Here is a 22904-nt window from a genome sequence, read left to right as displayed (position 1 = left end):
ACGGACTTAGACTCAAGAAAGAAGAAGAAAAAGGAAGAAAAGAAGAGTCTATGAACCACTCAGCGGCCAAAATCAGCGTTGAGCGGTCAGAACGATTAGAGGCAAACCGCTGAGCAGTAAAACTGACCGCTGAGCGGTAGCACGGCTAAGAGGCAAAACCACTGAGCGGTTCACTTAGGCACTGAGCAGTTATCTGTTTTTATTTGGCTTAGATTCTGTTATCTTTTTGGCCTATAAATAGACCCAGTGCGATTCAAATTGGAATCTTTTGGCCAGCAGAGACGTCCAGAGCTGTTCAACACACCTTGGAGGAGGTTCCTTGGATGCTTAGGCTCGAATCTACCAAATTTAAGGTTTATTCTTCCATTCTTTCATTATTTTTTATCTAGATTCACCATGTTCATAGTGAACTAAACCCTAGGTTGTTGGGGAACAATGTAATCTTTAACTCTCTTATATCAAAATTCTTATCTTCTTTATATGCTTGCATATGCTTACCTTATCATTTGTTGGGTTCCTTACCTTTGCTTAATGCTTTTATCCTTTAACTCATTCGGTAAATGTTGTTTGTCTTTATTGATACGGAGATGTACGGTAATGTCATGAACTGGGGGGAATTCCTTGATTATGCTAATACCGCCTAGAGATAGGGGTAGGACGATCAATTAAATTTTGCTTCCGTTTATCATGCATTATTGGTTACTAGGGGAGGCTAGAGATAGCAAGCCAATAATTGGTAATAGGCTCTTTTACCAAGAGATTGGGTTTAGGGTAGACTAAGAAAGTTTTCATGACAATATGATAAATAAGCTAAGTAGATAAGAAACGTAGATATAAGAGGGTGGATAAGTTGAAATTGTAAACCCCAACAACTCCATTCATCCATAGTCTTTTCTAGCCAATTGATTCACTGCATTTTGCATATTTACTTTTGTCCTTTGCATTCAAAACCTAAATTTAATTCTTTTGTCAAGTCTTATGCGATTGGTTTACATGAAAGTTGAGGCCTAAGAGTCCTTTGGGAAACGATACTCGGACTTACCCGTTTTATATTACTTGATAACGATCTGGTACACTTGCTAGGGACTTAACAAAGAGATGTACCTAAATGAGAACTATCCTCCGGAATTTCAAGATGAACCTCAAGCTGTTGATCCTAAAAGCTATCAACAACCAAGAGGACTTTCTCTGCACAATATCATTGGAGATATATCAAAAGGGGTAACTACTAGAAACAATCTTAATAATTTTTGTTTAACTGTGGCTTTTGTGTCTCAAATAGAACCCAAGAACATAAAGGAAGCTCATCAAGATGATAAGTGGTGCATTGTCATGCAAGAAGAGCTGAATTAATTTAAAAGGAATGATGTTTGGGAACTCATTCCTAAGCAAGATGATTATCAAGTCATAGGAACAAAGTGGGTGTTTAGAAACAAGCTTGATGAAGATGGAAACATCACGAAGAACAAAGCAAGATTAGTGGCAAAGGGCTATTATCAAGAGGAAGGTATTGACTAGGATGAAACTTATGCCCTGGTAGCCAGGTTAAAAGCTATTAGATTATTAGTTGCTTATGCATCTTTGATGAAGTTTAAACTGTATCAAATGGATGTGAAAAGTGCCTTCTTGAATGGTTTTATAAAAGAAGAGGTTTATGTTAGTCAACCCCCTGGTTTTGAAGATTTTAAATATCCTGATTATGTTTCTAAACTGAAAAAGGCCTTGTATGGTCTCAAATAGGCACCTATGTCTTTGTATGAATGACTTAGTACCTTCTTGATTGATAATGATTTTTCTAGAGGTAAGGTTGATTCAACCTTGTTTATTAAGAAAGTAGGAAAACACATCTTGATTGTTCAAGTATACGTAGATGACATTATTTTTGGATCTATTGATGATTCATTGTATGGGGGGTTTGCACATATACTGCAAGGTAAATTTGAGATGTCTATAATGGGTGAGCTTAATTTCTACCTAGGACTGCAAATAAAACAAATGGATGGAGGAACTTTTATCTCCCAAAACTAGAAAATTATGAACAGATAATCGATTATCCTCAACAATAATCGATTATTCTGCAATTTCTAGACAGTGACCTATGAGCTGATAATCGATTATCACTAACAAATAATCGATTATCACGCGTGCAGTTTCAAAAATAGAGTCGTTGGAGCATTCTATAACGGCTATAAACGGCCACAAACGGCTAGTCTTTCAATTTTTCTTATAAATAGCCCCCTATAATCGATTAATGGTCACTCTTTTGCACCCAGAACACTGCTGCACTCAAATCTGAACCAAAATCTCTTCATTTCTTTCTACTCTCTCAAAGTTTCACTTCTTCAACTTCCTTCATGGTTGAACCCAGAAGAAATCGTCGAAGGACTGTTGGTGTTTCTTCTTCTTCTTGCCCTCGTCTTGCCACCATTGACGGGTGGATTTCCAATCAAGAGAAGCATGTTGATTATGTAAACTTTTGGCAAGAACGAAGAATCATGGCGGTAAAGTATATTCACCTTGACTTTTATCGTTTTTATGGATTCCAATTTTCGGATCTGTTTGGTGCTCAAGGGCTTACGCATCTTGTGGAGCAAAAATGGGGTATCTACCCCGATCTCATCCAAGTTTTCTACTTTAATCTCCACTACCGAGACAACATTGCGACAAAGAAAGTGAAGGGTGTTCCAATAATTCTGGATGATGATGTGTGGACTAATGTTGCCCAAAGCACAATCTGGGATGATGCAGTCAAAGTTCATCTTGGAGTCCCTAATTTCAATTGATTGCTTGCTTTTCAATCCTTCTTGCGCCATCCTGAACACCATACCAATCGTCGGCAGTTGCTTGTTGGTGGATTCAAAGTTGAAGAAAGGATGATCCACTACCTAATTGTGTGGATTCTATGTTCTCGAGCCACCAATCATGCTTAATGTTCTGAGCAAGATCTGCTTCTTCTGTATGGAATTCTGAATTGTATACATATTGATTGGCCTGCACTTATTGCAAACACCATGTTGAAGGCCAAGAAATATCACTCGTACCACTTTCCATATGCCCTTCTTATCTCTCGAATTTTGGAATACAAAGGTGTAAGTGTCGAAGGGGAACACGTCCAAGCCATTCAAGCCATTGGCACAGAGATTGGTGAAACCACATTTCGTCAAATGGGATTTGTTGCTAGAGGACAAGTAATCATTCATAAAGACGATGATCGTCAAGATGATAATGACGATGATGATATGGATGCTCACATGGCGGAACCAGTGCGAGCTGCTGCTCCTTCTGATGTTGGTCTTTCTCACATACCTTCATCATCCCCACTTACCATGGTAGAACATTTTTCCAACTTGTCTAAACAATTGGAGGATACGAGTCTTGCCCAAAAAGCTCACTTTGATCAAATTTATGAGTGGTAGCAAGCTGATGAAGAGTTGATCAATTCTCACCCTATCTTTTGTTTCTGCATGATGACATATGTACTTTTTCTCTCTTCATGAATAAAATGATCTCTTATTTTAATACATACATTGCTTAATTGAGGGGGAGATCATATTAAGGGGGATCTCTTACATTGATCTTTTTGCTTATGATAAAAAAGGGGGAGAAATAGTGCAGGTACTGCTAATCTTTTGTTGTCTATTAGCTTGTATTTCTTTTGCATATTAGCCAAAGTTGCTTTTAAACAAATAATTTTTTATCATCATCTAAAAGGGGGAGATTGTTACAAATGCGGAGCATTGGTAAATTTGAAGACAATTCATTGTGATGATGCTACAAAAAGATAGACTTGAAGAAGATTGATATATATGTTTTAAAAACATTTTAGTCGTTTACAAATGTATTAGGAATATATTTGAGTATGTAATGTCGGTTCTCATGATGACTATGTTGACAGATACATACAAAAACACAAGCATATTTTAGTCAATAAGCAAATGCACAGGAGATTATTAAATTTCAAACGCAACTAGCAAATAGTGAGGAACGACTAGCACATAGCGAGGAACGAATACAACAAATGAATTCACAATTTCAAAATAGATTTGATACCTTACAAAGCTTTTTTGGTGCAATCATCCAGTACCTTCCGCCTTCGACAACCGCGATTGCATAAAACATATTTCAAGCACTGAATATTGAACAACAAAATCAAATGGACAATGATGAAGTGCAACCACAAGATTTATCCTAAGATGAATAAAATCCTTATCATGATTATTAGAAAACTATAAACTTTACTACTATGTTGTTTGCAGTTTATGAACTATAGAATTTATTTATGAATATTAGACACTTTATACAGTTATTTAACAATGATGTTTATGTAATATTATTATATATTTATTTTTAATGTGAAATGCTTGGTATGGTGTTGAATGAACGTTATTATAGTGAGTGGTTGTATGTGTATATTATAGGTCTGTGTTCTGGTATGTGCAAGTGTTGAATGAAACAACTCTTTCCATTAAAATTGGCAACAACTTTACATATAAATATTTTTTGTATGTAATTACATATGAAAAAATATGTAACCTACAACCATTTTACCTACGAACTTTTTTCCATAGGTAATCCGTAAGTAAAATTGTCTTACCTACGAATTTTAACAATAGGTAATAACATTTTTTCTTGTAGTGTTGGCCGAAATTCATATCATGTGGACCAAATTGAGCTTTTCAAATTTTATAACAAATGAATCACAACCAGAGTTATGCATTCAACATGAACTTGATATGGTTGAAGAATGTTTCAAAGAGGTTGACATTAGAGAAAAAGTGAAACATCAAACAAAAATTACTTGAAATTGTTTGTCCTGCAATGACACCTATGGTATCTCTATTACATAAAGTTAAAACAAAGGTGCATAAAATACTAAACTTCAACGAACTAAAAGGCCTACAAATTGTGACCCCTTATATTTTGAGCACGTAGACGCCTTGCATTTAACCCATGAAACTTCATCTAGGAAAAAACATTTGCAATCTAAGGCTAAATTTGTGCAACAAAGGAAAGTAGCCATGATAGATTAGTTTTAACATATTTATCACCTTTACATTCTCAATGTTGTTGATGTCGAATTGATGGTCATTGTGGTTATAGATGCATCACAACGTTGTTGGGGTTGGGTGAATAGTCATAGCCCCTTATCCGACATGACTTGTTTAGAGAACATAGTCAGTGGCGTGATGAATATGCAACATTAATGGGAAGCTATGAACGACTAGAAGAACTAAAGAGGTAAGATTCTTAGGATGCACCTCATAGATCCTTGTATTCACGGTCACAAAAAAAAAACAATTAACATTCTTAAATACCCTTAAAAACACGAACAATGTATAGGTACATACCAACAAACCAGAATTTAACAACGAACTATGACGAATTGGAATGTCATTTGTGATATGTCATCAAAGCCTAGATACAAGACTCGGTCAATCCTCATCGATAGTAGGAATTACATACATATGTGATACCCTTCTAAAATCACTATATATATCCTTAAACACAAGCAGGCGGAGATGAGGCAGATGTCACATTCACCAACACATGATCCATAAAGTGCAACCAAGAATCGAAAGTGGTTGGTATGACAACTCTGGAACAACGTTTAACGACTGCGGGATCAGCTGCTCATACTCTAATTACCTTACACGCGTTCAGGCATATGACAACGAAGCATTACACCAACTCTAATCCAACTAGAAAACAAAGTGATGGCCAGAAGTGGATGACCAGCCTTATGTGACTTATATGGGCACCAAATGATCCCATTGATGAAGGTTGAAAAACAGTTATTTTCATATGTTATTTTAGACCAAATTACTCCCTTTACTACTTAGAATGAGCTTAGAATCAAGCAAAACTCAATAAATGAGTCTGTAGAGAGTCAAAAGTTATTTTTAGCGATATTATGCTTGTTTTGCATTGTTTTATAGCATTTTTGAGAAAGTGAAGAATGTAGTTGAAGATGAAGGTCGTAGACTCCAGAAAAGAGAAGAAAAATGAAGAAATGAAGAGTCGACATACCGCCCGGCGGAAAATTACACCGTCGTGCCGTCCATTGCGAGGAGCAGGCACCTGGCGTTGGTGTTGGGCGGATTTGCGATTAGAGGCAAACCGTCGGGCGGTAGACCCCTGCCGTCGGGCGGTAGACCCCTGCCGTCGGGCGGTAGCGCGACTTGAGGGAAACCGCCGGGCGGAACAAGTGTGGCGCCGGGCGATTGTCTGCTGGGCTTGGGGCTGTTTTCTGTTGCGCTCCTCACTTATAAATAGCCCTAGTGCGAGTTTAGATGCATTCTTTTGACAGAAGGGGGCGGCCAGACCTAATTTCACTCTCTGAAGAAGATCTCTTGGATGCTTAGGCTTCTTTTCATCTCATCTAGGGTTTTCTTTTTCATTCTTCATCCATTTTTCATCTAGGTTCACCATGACAATGGTGAACTAAACCCTATTGTTGTTGGGGGAAACAATGTAATCTTTTGATACTCTCTTTTATTTAAACTCTGGTTTATTTATATGGTTTCCATATGCTTTGATTATTAATTGTTGGGTTCTCATCGTGCTTAATGCTTTTATCGTTTAAATCATTCGATAACTGTTGTTTGTCTTTATTGATACGGGGACGTACAGTAATGTCATGAATTGGTGAGTAATTCCTTGATTAAGCAATACCACCTAGGGATAGGGGTAGGACGATCAATTATTTTTCACTTCTGCTCTATAATGCATTATTAATTGCTAGGGGAGGCTAGGGATAGCAAGCCAGTAATTAGTAATAAGCTCTTTTCGTCGAGGGATCGGGTTAAGGGTAGGCCAAGAAAGTTGCATAACAATTAGTTAATCAAGCAAATAAATCAAGAGGAGTAAATAAGAGAGAGCGGATAAGATGAAATTGTAAACCCCCAACAACTTCATTCATCCATTGTTTTCTTCTCATCAATTGAATCAATCTCTTTTGCATGTTTATATTTTGTTCTCATACACAATTAATTAATTTTTATTTTCAAGTCTTACGATCTTAATTCACACAAACGATAAGGTCTTTTGAGTCTCTTGGGAAAACGATACTTGGACTTACCATTTATTATTACTTGATACGATTTGGTACACTTGCCAATCTGTTAACACCCATCATACGACAATCCATCCAAATGTGACATAGCCTCAAGTAGGCTACAAATTTGGCTCCCTATCACCTAATGTGCAGCACGAGGTTTATCTTCATTTGGGTAGCACATGCCTCCTTTCCATCCCATGAAAGTGCTCATAAATCTAACTCTACAAAAAAAATAATTAAAGTTTGGTAAACAACTAAAAAAAAGGAAATAAAACTATAAGATATATGTGAACTTGTAAAAGAGTCAAATATCTAGTCATTTGCTTTGTCTCAACAAAGTTGACATCCTTAAGCTACTCATACATGTGGACTGGTACAGCAATGCCCCAAACATATCTACCACATGTATGTAAGTCTATGAACAACATCAAGTATGATACACGGATGAAGGTGACACTCTTATTCGTGACAATAGTGCATCCAACTAGATGCAACAAGTATGCCCGTGCGGCTCGCTCTCACTGTTGTTGCTCACAACAGTCATTATGAACATCTTTCAACCAGCTCAGCCTAACTTTAGGACCACGTTCTTGTCTCATCTCAGCTCCAGTCCTTACGTGGTCCATGCCTAAAAGCTCCATGGTAGGAGACCGAGCTTATTCAAATTCCAACGGGTCAATTTGACATAATTGTCCCATTATAGGTACGTCAAGCAGCGACGATACTTCATGTAGTGTGACAGTCGTTTCACCTACCGAAAGATGAAAATTGCTCGTCTCAAATGTCATCTCTCAACGAACACCAATATCAAACCTTTGTCGATGTAATCGTTGGAAATATCACATAGTAACATCAAAACATAATTCAACATAAAATGATGAATTGTCTCATGACAAGGTCCAAATTTATTTATTTTTTTGTCACAGGAGATCAACTTGATGTTCCCTCAATCCAACTAAAAAAACAATTAATATAAAATTCATTCAAACTACTCATTAACAATTAAAATTCATGTATTGTACTAATGTGGTCCTGTCACAAGACATATGCAACATGTTTCGCGTAGTGAGTCAAGAGTGATGCATTGTGTGGACCTCCTGAAAATCGACCAACTTTCTCTTGGTCTTGACCAACAACATCCTCTTGCTGAACAACACGCTCTTGTTGTTCAATAACATCATTATGCTCATCGTGAACATCAATATCAGCTTCTTCAAGTTGTCTTCTACGAGTTGATGTCGTAGGTCTCTTTCTCCATTCACCCTATGAAAAACTTTCACCATGATACGTAGATGCATCTCGTGTTCGTACTATATTTGTAACAAACAAATTTATCAAATGTTAAAACACTAAATTAATCAATACTAAAAGCCAAAAAAATATATAAAAACACCAAAATATAATAAAAATTAAAAAAAAATGAAAAAAGTACATATATCATTAGATCTCAAAATTTGACAAAAATTTAACTAAATATTAAAATTCAATTACACTTTCATTGAATTTTAAAATCTGGTTAAGACTAACAAATTTCAAAATTTACTGAAGTCTTAACCAAATTTCTAAATTTGATGAATGCTTAACCAAATTTCAAAATATGATTAAGACTTCAACAAATTTTGAAAATAACCAAAAGATTTAACAAATTTTGAAATTCGGTAAAACTTTAACTGGATTTCAAAATTCAATTATGCAGATTTCAAAATGTAATTAAACTTTTCTCTAGATTTCAAAACTCCTTATAGCCTCTACATTCTTAAACGATTTTCCAAATTCGATGAAAACAATCATCCCATTTCAAACAAAACATCAGAGATCCTTAAATCTAACTCTATGCAGTCCAAATACACTCAAAATATGAAATGAAAATTAACAGATATGGAAGAAAACGAAACAAAATGGGTACCTAGTGTGGCAGTTCGTAACAATGAAGACTTCGTGCACAATGCAATAGAGAGGGAGGCAAAGCTTTCAGACCAGAGCAACAAAAAACAATGCAAAACAATCCAGGGTAAGGCAAAAGAGGTGCAACAACTAAGGTTTGTGTGCGTGGTTGATGGGTGGCGTGAGTTAAATAGGAGAGAGAAAGAATAAAAAATTTACCTTAATAACTTTTACACGTACTTAGAAGGATAATCTTGAAAATTTATTGAAAATTTGGAATTTTAGGAAAAAATTGGTGGAGGTGCAAGGAGAAGACCTCAAAACAAATTCCGGTGACTTTTTGATAGGGTGGATGAAGAAATGTGATAGTGTGCAGGAAGCGACACCCTTAAATTTGATATAGAAGTATAAGTTCCAATAAAATATTTAAAACCATAAAATAAAAAATAAAAACACGGGCAAAGACTTTTTACTTAAAGATGCATCAATTCTTGATTATGACACTAACGAAAAAATGCATCCCCAGGAACATTACTTCTCCCATCAGAGATTATTTTTAGTGAAAAATTAAATGTATTTTCAAACACATTATCTGTTCTAAATTTGCAATTTTCAATAAATTTCAGTCAACAGCAATTTGCTCCTAAACATACCCATTTTTTATATACCACACCTTCCTGTTCCCCTCCACAAAAACTGGAATTCTGGTGCAGGATCTTTCACAATACAAGGGACTTGAATGTAAACAAGGATAAAAGACTCATTTACTCTTACAACCACTAAAAGGGATATGAAAAATTACAGACAACAGAATTATCTTACAAGATAAAGAAACAACAATCAAACAAACCACGTACAATCAACTATGCATTTGCTGAAAGCCTTGCCTCTATTCAGGAATCATTCAGCAACCTTCATACCAGACAGATAGACTTTACTCTGAATCACACTTCCCCCAATCCAAAATCCAGGCATAACCATCAAACCAACTTTGGGTTTTTCATCATTGTCATCCAAAATCAGATTCTTGACCACACTTTCCATATAAACATCTGAGAACTCACTCCCTCCTTTAACCTGGAATACCTTAACGTTGGGCTCAAAAGAATAAGCCAACCTGTGTAAAAGCCAGATTGCCTTGGTCAGTTTAAGAAAAGCCTGGTAAAAGGGAGTCCTTGGATGCCCTCCACCCATCACATAATTTCGCTGATCTAAATTTCCAAAGAATGATGCCTCCATCTTTGGATGAACTACCACTAAGTATTTGCTCCTGCAAAATTTCCCAAATATGGAATCTGGATTTTGCCCTAGCATGTCCAAGGGATCCATCTCTCTTAAAGCAAGAAATTGGTGGAAGAAGCTCTCTTTAGTTACAGTAATATTGTCTGATTTAACAGAGAAGCTTTCTAGCTCAAAGCCACTAAACATTCTTTGGCATATGTAAGACTCAAATGCATATTTCTTATGAGCTCTCTTTGCATAAACAACATCAGGTTCGATTGAGTTTGCAGCAGCATCAAGGTCCCACCCAGCTGCTTTCATCATATTGATCAAAGGTTTAGAAAAATCATGAATGGCTTTTGCAGCTGCTTCCACAGCAGAGGTGAACAGATCTGGAGTTAGATCAACAGGGAAAAAGCCATTTTCTTCTTCAGATTCTTTGGTAGACAAACCTCTAAGCTTCAGATTTTTCTCTAGTTTTGCTCGCTTCTGGCTAGCCTCCTCAATCTGCTGCTGCAATTGGTGGATCTCAGAGTCTTTGTTCTGGATTTCAGATTGGAATTTCTTCACCATGACCTCATAAGTTTTCAGAAGACTCTGTTGTTCTTGAATTTCTGCAGCTAATCGTGAGTCTTGGGGAGAAACACACACGGGTTTTGGATTGTTCTCCCTGTAGAAATGCTTGAGTTCAGACAGATTTTTCAGCTCACTTATAACAAGTTTATCAGCAGTGTGGATTTTATCAGGGTCATAAGGAGTATGAGCAGCTTGTAGCTGGATATAAGCTGACTTCAAGGAAGAGATGTTTGTAAAAATTTTAGATATTAGAGTCTCCATTGCTTCTGGATTCTGATTCATGGACTCTTCCATTGGTTGAGGATGGACCTTTTGGCTGTTGCTCTCACGTAATTGGGTCTCTTTTGCTCCAGTGGGTAGCATAGCTAACGCCAAGAAAGAGATGGTTGAACAAACTTTCTGTCAACAGAACAGAAATTAACTTAGCCCACAAGCCTTCAATTCATATTTCGCAACGGAAGTGTTCAAAAGACAGGTGAAGAAAACTAAACAGACTTAGAACATGCGAAACGTTCAACTTAAAAAGCCTTCAAAGACATTAACGCAACCTAATACAACGAAATAGAGATAATATTGTACTAAAGTCCATTAACCCAAAAGGAGACATGACCACTGAAGCAAATAATTACATCATTATTGACAAAGGATATATGTTATAACAAATCAATAACAAACCATGTAAGCAATAAGCAACTACCATATCAGGACAATACTGCTTTACCCAAAACAATTTCTTTAGCTGATAATATCCTAATCTTTCGTGGCCATAGTTTCTTATACAGAGTGTTTAAAAAAGAAGGTTCAAATTCTGGCTGTTCTGCATCTTACATTACATCTTGCAGTATGTCAAACGTGTTCATTAATATAAAGAAAATAAGATCCATGATTTCATCACCACAAAGGTCTCACTTGGTAATTTCATTCAAAAAAAGGCCATCTCACCATATCATTTGCCTGTAGCATGAAATATTATATTTCTAAAATCGAATTACTAAACAATGCGGAAATGAATAACCTATTTGAATTGACTAAATGAGACATATGTCTCTTACATCCATTCACTCCAAACATAATGTGAAGACATGACCAAGGATCTACTTCTGGTCTACATCCTTTTATCAGAGTACCTTCTTGTTTATCAGAAGCTACAGTAATTAGCTTATCAGAAGAACTGAAACAGCTATCTGAGACTTCTGTTTTTTTTTTCTTCTAAGAGAAAAAAGATAGTGATTCCAATTTTCTCAAACAAGCCAATTGAAGAAGCACAATTTTCAAACAATCAAAAGATAAAAGAAATGGCCCCTAGCCTTTAACACAGACATCCAATGTCTCACCATTTCAGTTACTTGAACTACTCACCATTCCACAATTGCACAGCATCAAATTGCAAGTATTCTAACCAAAACCAAAACTTCAGGTAAAAAAAAAAAGAAAAAAAAGACAACCATTCAGTATACAAATGAAACTGTGGGAACGAGTTTTCTACCTAGAAAGACTGCATTTCAGCAAGAGAATGAATCCAGCTAGCATAATACCCTTGAACCCTAGATATTGCAAAAGAAATATTAATACGAGAGAGGATAGCTTCAATGCGGTAAAGAAGAATAAATCAATCCTAACCGACAAGCAAAACACAACAAAAATTCTATAGCAACCCCGTCTCACAAGAAATTCCCAGAAATTATGGTGTCTCTATCACAATACAAAACCCTAAATTATGGAGAGAAAAAAAAAATGATTTTGGAGAAGAGAACATGTGGGCACGAAAGAATGAAGCTTAGCCAAGCAAAAGAAGAAAAAGATCTGAGATTTAATTTGGTGTTACCTTGTTGGGAATTTGAAGGAAGAGTGAAGATGAAGTGGTGGTTCAGTAAAGCGAAAGCGTGTTCTTGACAAACAAACAATTAGTATAATTACAAAACCCTATGCGAAACGAAAGGGAAACGATGATGGGGCTGTCGTTTTTGTTTTTACATGTTCCATTTTCTTATTATTGTTTTATTTTTTATTTGTCTATTTATTTATTTCTTGTTCCCACCATTCCACCGAAAATTTGACCTTTCACTTTTGTAAATGGTAACATAATTATTAATATATGTTAAGTGATTCTTTTTATATATATGTTTCAATTAGTTTTATTATCGAATTCTTCGTCAGTGTCTAGTTAATAACTTTGTTTTAAGGATTAAATATGTTTTTTAATCTTTTCATTTTTAATAAATATTAGAATTAGTCTCTCTTCGAAACAATGTTAAATAAAAAATACATTTAAAAATTTCAAATAAATTTAATAATTTGGTTAAAGAGACTAAATTCATGCAATTTTAAAGATAATGGACTAAATTAGTCTAAAAGAAGATTAATTTTAATTTTCACTAAAAATTAAGAGACCAAAAACATATTTAACTCTTATTTTTATGATAAAAATAATTATATATTAATAACCTAAAGTAATTTACGTGATGTTGGTATTTTTTAACGTTTTTGTAATTTTGTAAATATTTATATGATTAGTTCTTTTTTTTTAAAAGTTTATATAGGAAATGATTAAAATCATAAATTATTTTTCTTATTATATATTTATTTGACAAAGAAAAATAAAAAAAATAATTTAATAACTTTACATTTATTTTTATAAATATAAATATTTCCTTAAATCAAACCATTCTTAAATTCTAAATTTTCAATTATAACAAGATGATTTTACGTCTAAATTAGAGGAAAAAGGTTAACTTTTTTCTTTCTTTACTTGTACAGGTTACTTATTCATTTCTCATTCACTCGGTAAAATAAATATATTATTTTTTATATCACTTTTTTTATAATTCTACTTTAATATATTAATATTATTATATGAATCATCACATATCCAACATGATAATAGGACATATAAAATGTTATTAATGTTTTCCAAACATAATTATAACATAATTATAACATTAAAATATATATATATATATATATATATATATATATATATATATTGTTAGAAAAATAATGAAAATGAAGTTTTGATGATGTTTAAATCAAGTCAAGATTCATGAAGATCTTTTGAAGACTTATTTTTATTATTAAAAGTTTTTGTAATAATTGTAGTTTAATGTTTAGGACTTAGATTTGTAGTAGGTTTTGATTCTTGTATCTTCATACTTTGTATTTGTTGTTCAGAATAAAAAAAAAACGCACGGTTTTAATCGATTAAACCAAGTATTAATCGATTAAAACGTTACAGGTGCTGAAAACTCAACTGGCACGGAAATAATCGATTATTATCTATTTTAATCTATTAGTTAATCGATTAATTCTTAGAATAATTGATTAAAGATAGTCGTTAGAGTTTTCTGGTTTTTGATTACTAGATGTTGTACTCATTTTAATCGATTAGTAATATTAATCGATTAAAAATGTTAAATGGCCAGTTATGAAGAATGGAAGAGTATTTGCTTGAGTCTATATATAGGCTCCCTTTATTCATCACCATCAACTCTTCCCTTGTGCTCAAATACTCTAAACTTTGTGAGAATTGTGTACTCTTGCTCAACTAAGGAAACTCTTGTCTGTGGAGCTGGTGAATTGCTGCTACGATGACAGAGGAATAGCTGGTTCATCCTTAGTGCGTCTGAGGAGGTGTGTGGAAGAGGATCATCCTTCGTGAAGTATTCGGAGGAGGTGTTTCATCCTTCATGAAGTATTCGAGGGAGGTGTCTCATCCTTTGTGAAGATTCAAAGGAGGTACAAGTTCATCTCTTGTGGTATCAAGAGAGGTGGTTTCTAAACTTTTACAAATTGTTTCTTTGTGAATGTAGTTTGTAATTATTTTGTGCTTAGTGAACTGTTTATCCTTATTTGAGATAAGCGACTAGACATAGGATTGGTAAGATCCGAACCAGTATAAAATTCATCTACGCAAATTTCTCTCAACCTTACTCTTGTATTTACATTTATTATTTGCATAATAAGATAAATTAAGAAGAAATTAAAAGGTACACGTTTATATTAAAACCCATCTTGGTTTGTTATTCCACTCTAACCATTCCGTTTCAGCCGCTCTGACATACACATACACACACTAATGAGAATTATATCACACTGCTCTATAAGTGTAATACTAGAGTATTTTAAAGAGTCAGATATACAAAGAAACTAAAATCCTACTTTATACCTTCACTCCATCATCACCTTTTATATGTTATTTCATTAAATTCACATTTACACCAAGCTTCAATATCAATTTCATTAGGATGCATTTTTAGAATTACATTGTGTTTTACTAATATTTCATAAGAATAAGTATTGAAAGGAAATTTCATATTCGTTGGAAAATAACTCAAAACTAACTTAACCCTATCTAGTTACTTAACTATTGACTTGGCAATACTAAATTTGTCTTGTTAAGTAGTAGTAATTTGATAGCGTCAATGACCACGAATCAAATTTGGCAATACCTCCATATCTACTTATACCATTAAGGTGATCATAATTGTTAAGACTCTGACAAGTGTACCAAATCGTATCAAGTAATATAAATGGTAAGATCAGGTATCGTTTTCCCCAGAGACTTATTGGCCTAGACAGTCATGTGATTTATTGTTTATTTAAGACTTGAGAAACGAAAATCAGTATTTATAATGCACAACCGAAATTAAACATGAATGCAGTTGTTAATCAATTGACCAAAAGAATAAGCAGGTGAACGATATGGATGAATTATGTTGTTGGGGTTTCCAACTTTATCCTATACACTCTCATGTATTTACGAATTCAACTCCTTCATTAATGTCAATGTCACTTTCTAATTTACCCTAAACCCGATGTCTCGGTTAAGAGAGAGCCTACTCCTAATTACTAGTTTACAATGTCTTTTCTCCCTAGTAATTAATCATGCATTACACTCGCGCAGAAGCTTAAAGGCAATCGGTCCTCCTATTCCTATGTCTAGGTAATATTGCTCCCGAGAGAACTTCCCTAAGTCTAGATTTCCCCGTATGTGTCCATATCGACAAAATCAATGATCATGCAATTAAATGAGTTAAACAAAGCATGCATAAAGTGTAGAGGAAAAACTTTAACAATTAATGAAGTAAAGCATATATATCAAGAATCAATTCAATACATGAGAGTTTCAAAGGATTACATTGTTAAGATTGTTGACAGCACAAACTCTATATCAATCTAGTTTTTGATGATGACAACACAATGCGAAATAACAGTACACATGTTGCTGCATTACATGTTCTTATTCTGAATTGATTGTCATATCTGTTGAACATGTTTTGATGTACTGTGATGTACGTTACTAAGTTAATTGTGTGATATATTTTTGGAACATGCTTGTATGATAATGTGCAGTAAAATAGCTTTGATAACAGTACATAGTTTATGGCACATTTTGGAAAGAGAAAAATCACAAGCACTTTTACAAACTTATAATTGTGTGACAAAGTTCTAGTTCAGTCGAATACACCTGTAATGGATTCGACAATTCTAAAACCTTTGTACATATTTTGAGAACCAGTGCTCTGTGGTGATTTGGATTGAAAAGAATTTCAAAATGTTTTTACATGTGTCAGTCAACTTTGTCCAGTGTACATTTGATTGTATTATTGATCTGTTTTGGAATTCTATTATGCTTACAAGCTCCAACGACTATATTTTTAAAAGTTAGTTAAGCATTAATGACTTGGTCAAATGTATTGAATGTGTGTTGATTTTCGTTGACTGAGAGCCTCTATGTTGACTGTCTGTTATAACTGTATTAATATAGTCGACTGGATTAGTAGGTTATTCGACTGAGAAACAATTTATCTAACAAAAAACTATAAATTGACTGAACACGAGTTGTTCAGAGACTTTTGTGAATATAAAATTTTCATTTCTTGTTTCAGATTGAATTCTTTGTCTTAACAGCTCCAAGAATTCTCCAAGAAGACGGTGGTGATCTATCTTGAGAGAGATTCAAAGGGAGAAGGCTTATGCGCTGACTGTGTGATCATAACTGCACAAAGAAGATGCTTCTTGATTGATCTTTGAAGGCTTGGCATCCTGTGAAGACTACTGCATTGTTTGAAGGCTTGACATCCTATGAAGACTGTTCTGTTAAGGCTTGGAATCCTTTTAAGAGTGCTGGAATTTACATGTTGAGGATTGTTCGACGTGGGTTCAGATTGAAGAAGAGGGGATTCTTGCTGCAAGTCTATTTTTGGTTATTGCAGCTATATTTTGGTTTTCGGTTAGAGAGGAGATTTATATTTTTGACGTGAGGTCTTCTATAAATTCCTTGTTGTAAAAACCGCAACCTATATAGTGCATTTGCTTCCTGGATTGGAAGGACACCAGATTTAGGCATTGTTGGCTAAACCAGTATAAAAACCAGTGTTTGATTTTCTCTATCCCTGCACTCTTTATTTCAGTCGACTTTACTGGTTAAGCAATCAACTACGTTTTTCAGCTGCATAGAAATTTTCATTACTTGCATTTCAAGAAAGATAAAAAAAGCTTTATACTTTTGTATAAAGATTGCGAAAATATTTTGTTTTTGAAACAACACCAATTCACCCCCCCCTCTTGGTGTAAAGAAGCCTACCTATTTTTCTCAACAATTGGCACCAGAGTTGGTTTTCATAAGATATTTGATAATTTAGCCGACTCTGTTTTTATCGTATTCGACTATAAAACCTAGGGATGAAATTCTCTTTTTATCGTATTCAAAATGTTTTTACATGTGTTAGTCGACTTTGTCCAGTGTACATTCGACTGTATTATTGATCTATTTGGAATTTTGTTATGCTTCGCGCTCCAACGACTATATTTTTAAAATTTAGTTAAGCATTGATGATTTGGTCAACTGTAATAAATGTGTGTTGATTTTTGTTGACTGAGAGCCTATGTGTTGACCGTCTGTTATAACTGTTTTAATATAGTCGACTGGATTAATAGGCTATTCGACTGAGAAACAATCTGTCTAACAGAAAACTATAAATTGGTTGAACACGAGTTGTTCAGAGACTTTTGTGAAACTGATATTTTCATTTCTTGTTTCAGATTGAATTCTCTGTCTTAACAACATCAAGAATTCTCCAAGAAGAGGGTGGTGATTTATCCTGAGAGAGATTCAAAGGGAGAAGGCAATTGCGCTGACTACATGATCATTATCTGCACGAAGAAGGTGGTTCTTGATTGATCATTGAAGGCTTGGCATCCTGTGAAGACTGTTGTGTTGATTGAAGGCTTGGCAACTTGTGAAGTCTGTTGTGTGAAGGCTTGGCATCTTGTGAAGAGTGATGGTTACACGTTGAGGACTGTTCGACGTAGGTTTAGATTGCAGCAGAGGGGATTCTTGCTGCAAGTTTAGTTTTGTTGTGCAGCTATATTTTGGTTTTGGGTTAGAGAGGAAATTTATATTTTTGCATGAGGCTTCTATAAATTCCTTGTTGTAAAAACCGCAACCATTATAGTGCATTTGCTTCCTAGGTTGGAAGGACACTGGATGTAGGCATTGTTGGCCGAACCAGTATAAAAACCAGTGTTTGATTTTCTTTATTTCCAGTCGACTTTACCTATTTAGCAGTCAAGTACGTTTTTTCGCTGCATTGAAATTTTCATTACTTGCATTTCAAGAAAAGATAAAAAAGCTTTATACTTTTGTATAAAGATTGCGAAAAGATTTTGTTTTTGAAACAACACCAATTCACCCCCCCCCCTCTTGGTGTAAGGAAGCCTACTTGTTTTCCTAACAATTGGTATCAGAGCTGGTTTTCATAAGATATTTGAAAAATATAGTCGACTCTGTTTTTATCGTATTTGACTATAAAACCTGGGGATGGCTTCCTGTTTTCAAACTTTTGGTGAAGGTGCTTCAACAAACAGAACACCTCTGTTTGCTGGTGAAAATTACCCTTTTTGGAAAATTTGCATGTAGATCTTTCTTGAATCGCAAGATAAAGGAATTTTGGATGTCACTTTGAATGGTCCATATGTGCCTACAAAAACTGTTGATAAAGAAATTGTTTTAAAACCTTTTACTGAGTGGACTGCTGATGAAAATAGAAATGCTCAGTATGATGTTAAAGCTAGAAATATTGTTGCCTCTGCATTGACAATTGATGAATTTTTCAGGATATCTCAATGTAAATTTGCAAAGGAAATGTGGGATGTCTTAGAGGTAACTCATGAAGGCACGAATGAAGTCAAGAGAGCCAGAAAGAACACATTGATACAAGAGTATGAATTGTTCAGAATGAAGGCTGGAGAAAACATATATGATGTGCAGAAAAGATTCACTCATATTATAAATCATCTAATGGCTCTTGGCAAAGTGTTTGATAAAGAGGAGATCAACATCAAGATTTTGAAAAGTCTGAACAGGAATTGACAACCAAAAGTCACTACAATCTCTGAATCCAAAGATCTTACAACTATGAATATGGCTACCTTTTTGGCAAGTTACGAGAACATGAATTGGAACTTGGTAGACTAAAGGATGAAGAGGAGATTGAAGAAAAGAAGTTCATTTATCTGAAAGCCTCAAGCAAGAACAACACAGAAGCAAAGATGGTCGACAAAGAATTGATGACCTTGATGGTAAGAAAGTTTAGTCGACTTATGAAAAATGATAGTCAACTATCTAACCATGCAGGTCAAAGCAAAAAGAAGAGTTTCAATACAAATGTTAAACAGTGCTATGAATGTGGAAAAGAAGGTCACATCAAGCCTGATTGTCCTGACTTATAGCCGAAGAAAAAAGGAAAGAAAAGATTCCCTCAAGATAGAAATACGAGAAGGAAAGGAGCCTACATTGCTTGGGAGAACTCAAATTCTAAAAGCTCAAGTGATGAAGATTCTGATCAAAAGGAGGAATCAAATTTGTGCTATATGACAGGTGTAAGATGGGATGACTATGATAGTGATGCAGACATATCAAATGAACCAGTAGAAGTCAAGTATGATCTACTACAAGATGTGTAAGACCCATGAAAAATATCTATTTTAATAAATAGTAGTAAATTTTAGCATTATTATAATAATTTTAATGAATAGAAAATATAATTAAGGTTATAAAAATTTAAATTTATGATAGAAAATTTTAATAATTTCATAAGGAGGGGTTTAAAATTTTGAGAACCTATTTTAGAAGGTTTTGTTAAAAAAAACTGAATAGTAAAAAGTGAATAGTAAAAACTGAATAGCAAAAATGAAAAAAAAATATATAAAAAAAATAAAATAAAAATAATGAGAGGATAATAATATCTGAGTTGCATGATTAAGGAAGGATAAGGTTTGCAAGTGGTTTTGCAAGTGGTGATTAAAATATTAATAAAATATTAAAATAATAAATAAAAATAAATAAATAAATAATAATTTGAATAGTAAAAGTTTTGGACTATAAATAGCCATGGGAGGGGAGCTTATTCTGCACAAAGAGAGGAAGAATCAAGTGAGAAATCTTGAAAAAAAAAATAGAGAAGAAAAGAGTTGGGAAGAAAATTTTAGAAGAGTAGAGGTTCTAAAGAATTTTTGGGAGAACAACTTCTGAGTAGGAAACTAAGTCTGGAGAAGAGGTAAGGGGAGCTAACCTTTCTAAGTTTTTATATTATAAAATATATTTTTTTTAAACTATTTATGTCTTGAAATTTTGTGCAATTCTGTTAATGAAAAACCTATGTGCTTGTTGTATAACTATTTCTGTGATAATATTATATGTTGTTGTTTTGAATCTGGGAATAAGAAATTTGTTAATAACACATTGAGGAACACTTTGGCTAAGGAAAGACCTGGTACTTAAGTTGTCCATTGTGACAAACCTCTCTTTCCTAGAAGTCTACTCAATGTGTTTTTAACTAATTCTTATCAAACAAATTATGTGCAGTTAAATTATTTTGTGATATATTCAATTTGTATGATTTTTGGAGATGGATGGACTTTATGATGTTTGTATGAATTATTGAGTGTATATCTGATAACGGTCTAAAAACCGTTATTTTCATACTTAAATTTGATAGTAAAACACACCTTTTGTGGCTTAGAATGAGCTTTAAATCAAGTAAAACACTTAATTGAGTCTCTTGAGAGTCAAAAGTTGGTTTTAGAGAGATTATGCTTGTTTTACATTGTTTTGCAGGGTTTTTAGATGAATTAAAGATGGAAGTGAAGTAAAGTGGACTTAGACCCATGAAAGAAGGAGAAAAATGATGAAAAGAAGGGTTAAGCAAGCCGCTGAGTGCCAGAATGGTCCGTTGAGCGCTCAGAGCGATTAGAGGGAAACCGCTCAGTGACAAAACTGATCGCTGAGTGGTCGAAGCGGCAAGAGGCAAACCGTTAAGTGGTAAATTTAGGCACCTGGGTGGTTGTCTGTTTTTTTAGTTAGATTCTGTAAATCTTTTTGTAATTTATCTGTTATCTTTTTGGGCTTATATATAGCCCCAGTGCGAATTAGAAGAGGATTCTTTTGGCAGAGAGAAACATCCAGAGCTATTCCACACACCTTGAAGGAGGTTCCTTGGATGCTTAGGCTCCATTCAACCAAGTTTAGGGTTATTTCTTCCATTCTTTCATTATTTTCATCTAGTTTCACCATGACAATGGTGAACTAAACCCTTTGTTGTTGGGGAACAATGTAATCTTCTGAAACTCTCATATATTCAAATTCTTATTTATTTCATATGCTTGTCATATACTTGTTTATCAATTGTTGGGTTCTCATATGTGCTCAATGCTTTTATTGTTTAACTCATTCAGTAAAAGATGTTTGTCATTATCGATATGGGGACGTACAGTAATGTCATGAACTGATGGGAAATTCCTTGATTATGCCAATATCGCCTAGGGATAGGGGTAGGACGGTCAATTGTATTTGCTTCAGATCGCATTGCATTATTGGTTACTAGGGAAGGCTAGGGATAGCAAGCTGGTAATGAATAATAGGCTCTTTTCACCAAGGTTAAGGGTAAATAAGAAAGTATGCATGGAAATTAGATAAATAAGTGAAGTAAATAAGAAGAGTAGATATATGAGAGTGGATAAGATGAAATTGTAAACCCCAACAACACCATTCATCCATAGTTTCTCAAAACCAATTAAATCAACCGCATTGCATGTTTAGTTTTGTTCTTTGCATATAACCACCAAATTTATTCTCTTTTTCAAGTCTTACGCGATTAGGTTACATGAAAGTTAAGGCCTAAGAGACCTTTGGAAAAATGATACTTGGACTTACCCGTTTATATTACTTGATAACGATCTGGTACACTTGCCAGGAACTTAACAAGTTTTTGGCGCCGTTGCCGGGGACTCGTGGTTTAACTTATCTAGTAGTGTAAACTGATTAAGTTTGATTTGATTGTATATATCTTTTTATCTTTTTATCTTTTTATTTTTTTTAGAAAATATAAAAAAGTGCTACTAGGGTTTGTGTTTCTTGTGCATGCAGCAGGAGCCCAGACATACTAGGACCAAGAAAAATACGCAACCTCTTCTTAAAGGCTTAAGCGAAGCAAGAGGGAGAAAGAGAGTCAGACGCCCATCTAGGGATTTGTTTCCTTCACCTGACAAATTACTATCACCTTCACCAGATAGAAGAACAGAGGAGATGGCTGAAAGAACTCCTCTAAGACGCACTCTTGCAGACCAATCAAATGCGGTTGACCCTTTCCATTTTAACAGCATAGTTATACCTACAGATCAAACGACCAACATGGTGATGAATCCAGTACTTATACACCTGGTGCAGAGCAAACAGTTTCATGGTTTGTCAAATGAGAATCCCTATGACCATTTGACAACATTTAGTGAAATATGCCACACAGTGAAGATGGCAAGTGTATCAGATGAAAGAGTAAGGCTTAGTTTGTTGCTGTTCTCATTGGAACGCAATGCTAAGACGTGGCTCAATTCCTTTCCTGAAGGAACATTTACAACATGGGAAGTTGTGGCTACAACATTTGTCAACAAATATTTTCCACAGTCTAAAGTTACTCAAGGAAAGCTGGAGATCTCATCATTTAAACAAGGCATGGAAGAAACTCTAAGTCAAGCATGGGAGCGATTCAAAGGATTACTTAGAAAAACACCAGTTCACGGATTTGGCAAGACAACCATTGTTCTTGCCTACCTTGGTGGACTAAAAATGCAGTCTAAGATGATGTTGGACGCCTGATGAAGGTTGAAAAAC

General features: G+C 34.5%; 1 protein-coding gene across 2 annotated transcripts; it reads right to left on the bottom strand.

Moving 5' to 3' along the window:
• Positions 1 to 9534: 9534 nt before the first annotated feature.
• LOC106774307 (protein GRAVITROPIC IN THE LIGHT 1) lies at positions 9535 to 12706 on the bottom strand. Of its 2 annotated transcripts, XM_014661255.2 has the most exons (3): positions 12564 to 12706; positions 12225 to 12282; positions 9535 to 11137 (listed from the first exon to the last, which is right to left on the bottom strand). In XM_014661255.2, the coding sequence occupies exon 3, from the start codon at positions 11099 to 11101 to the stop codon at positions 9842 to 9844; it is 1260 nt and encodes a 419-aa protein (XP_014516741.1). In that variant the 5' UTR covers positions 11102 to 11137; positions 12225 to 12282; positions 12564 to 12706; the 3' UTR covers positions 9535 to 9841. The 2 variants fall into 2 exon arrangements, with proteins under 2 accessions (XP_014516741.1, XP_014516742.1); XM_014661256.2 differs by lacking the exon at positions 12225 to 12282 and having other exon boundaries at positions 12564 to 12694.
• Between the last annotated feature and the right edge of the window lie 10198 nt (positions 12707 to 22904).

This window comes from Vigna radiata, chromosome 9 (genome assembly GCF_000741045.1).
Source record: "Vigna radiata var. radiata cultivar VC1973A chromosome 9, Vradiata_ver6, whole genome shotgun sequence".
Classification (NCBI taxonomy): Eukaryota; Viridiplantae; Streptophyta; class Magnoliopsida; order Fabales; family Fabaceae; genus Vigna; species Vigna radiata.
The sequence above is the reverse complement of the archived record's forward strand: the minus strand, read 5'-3'. Positions and strand labels throughout refer to the sequence as shown.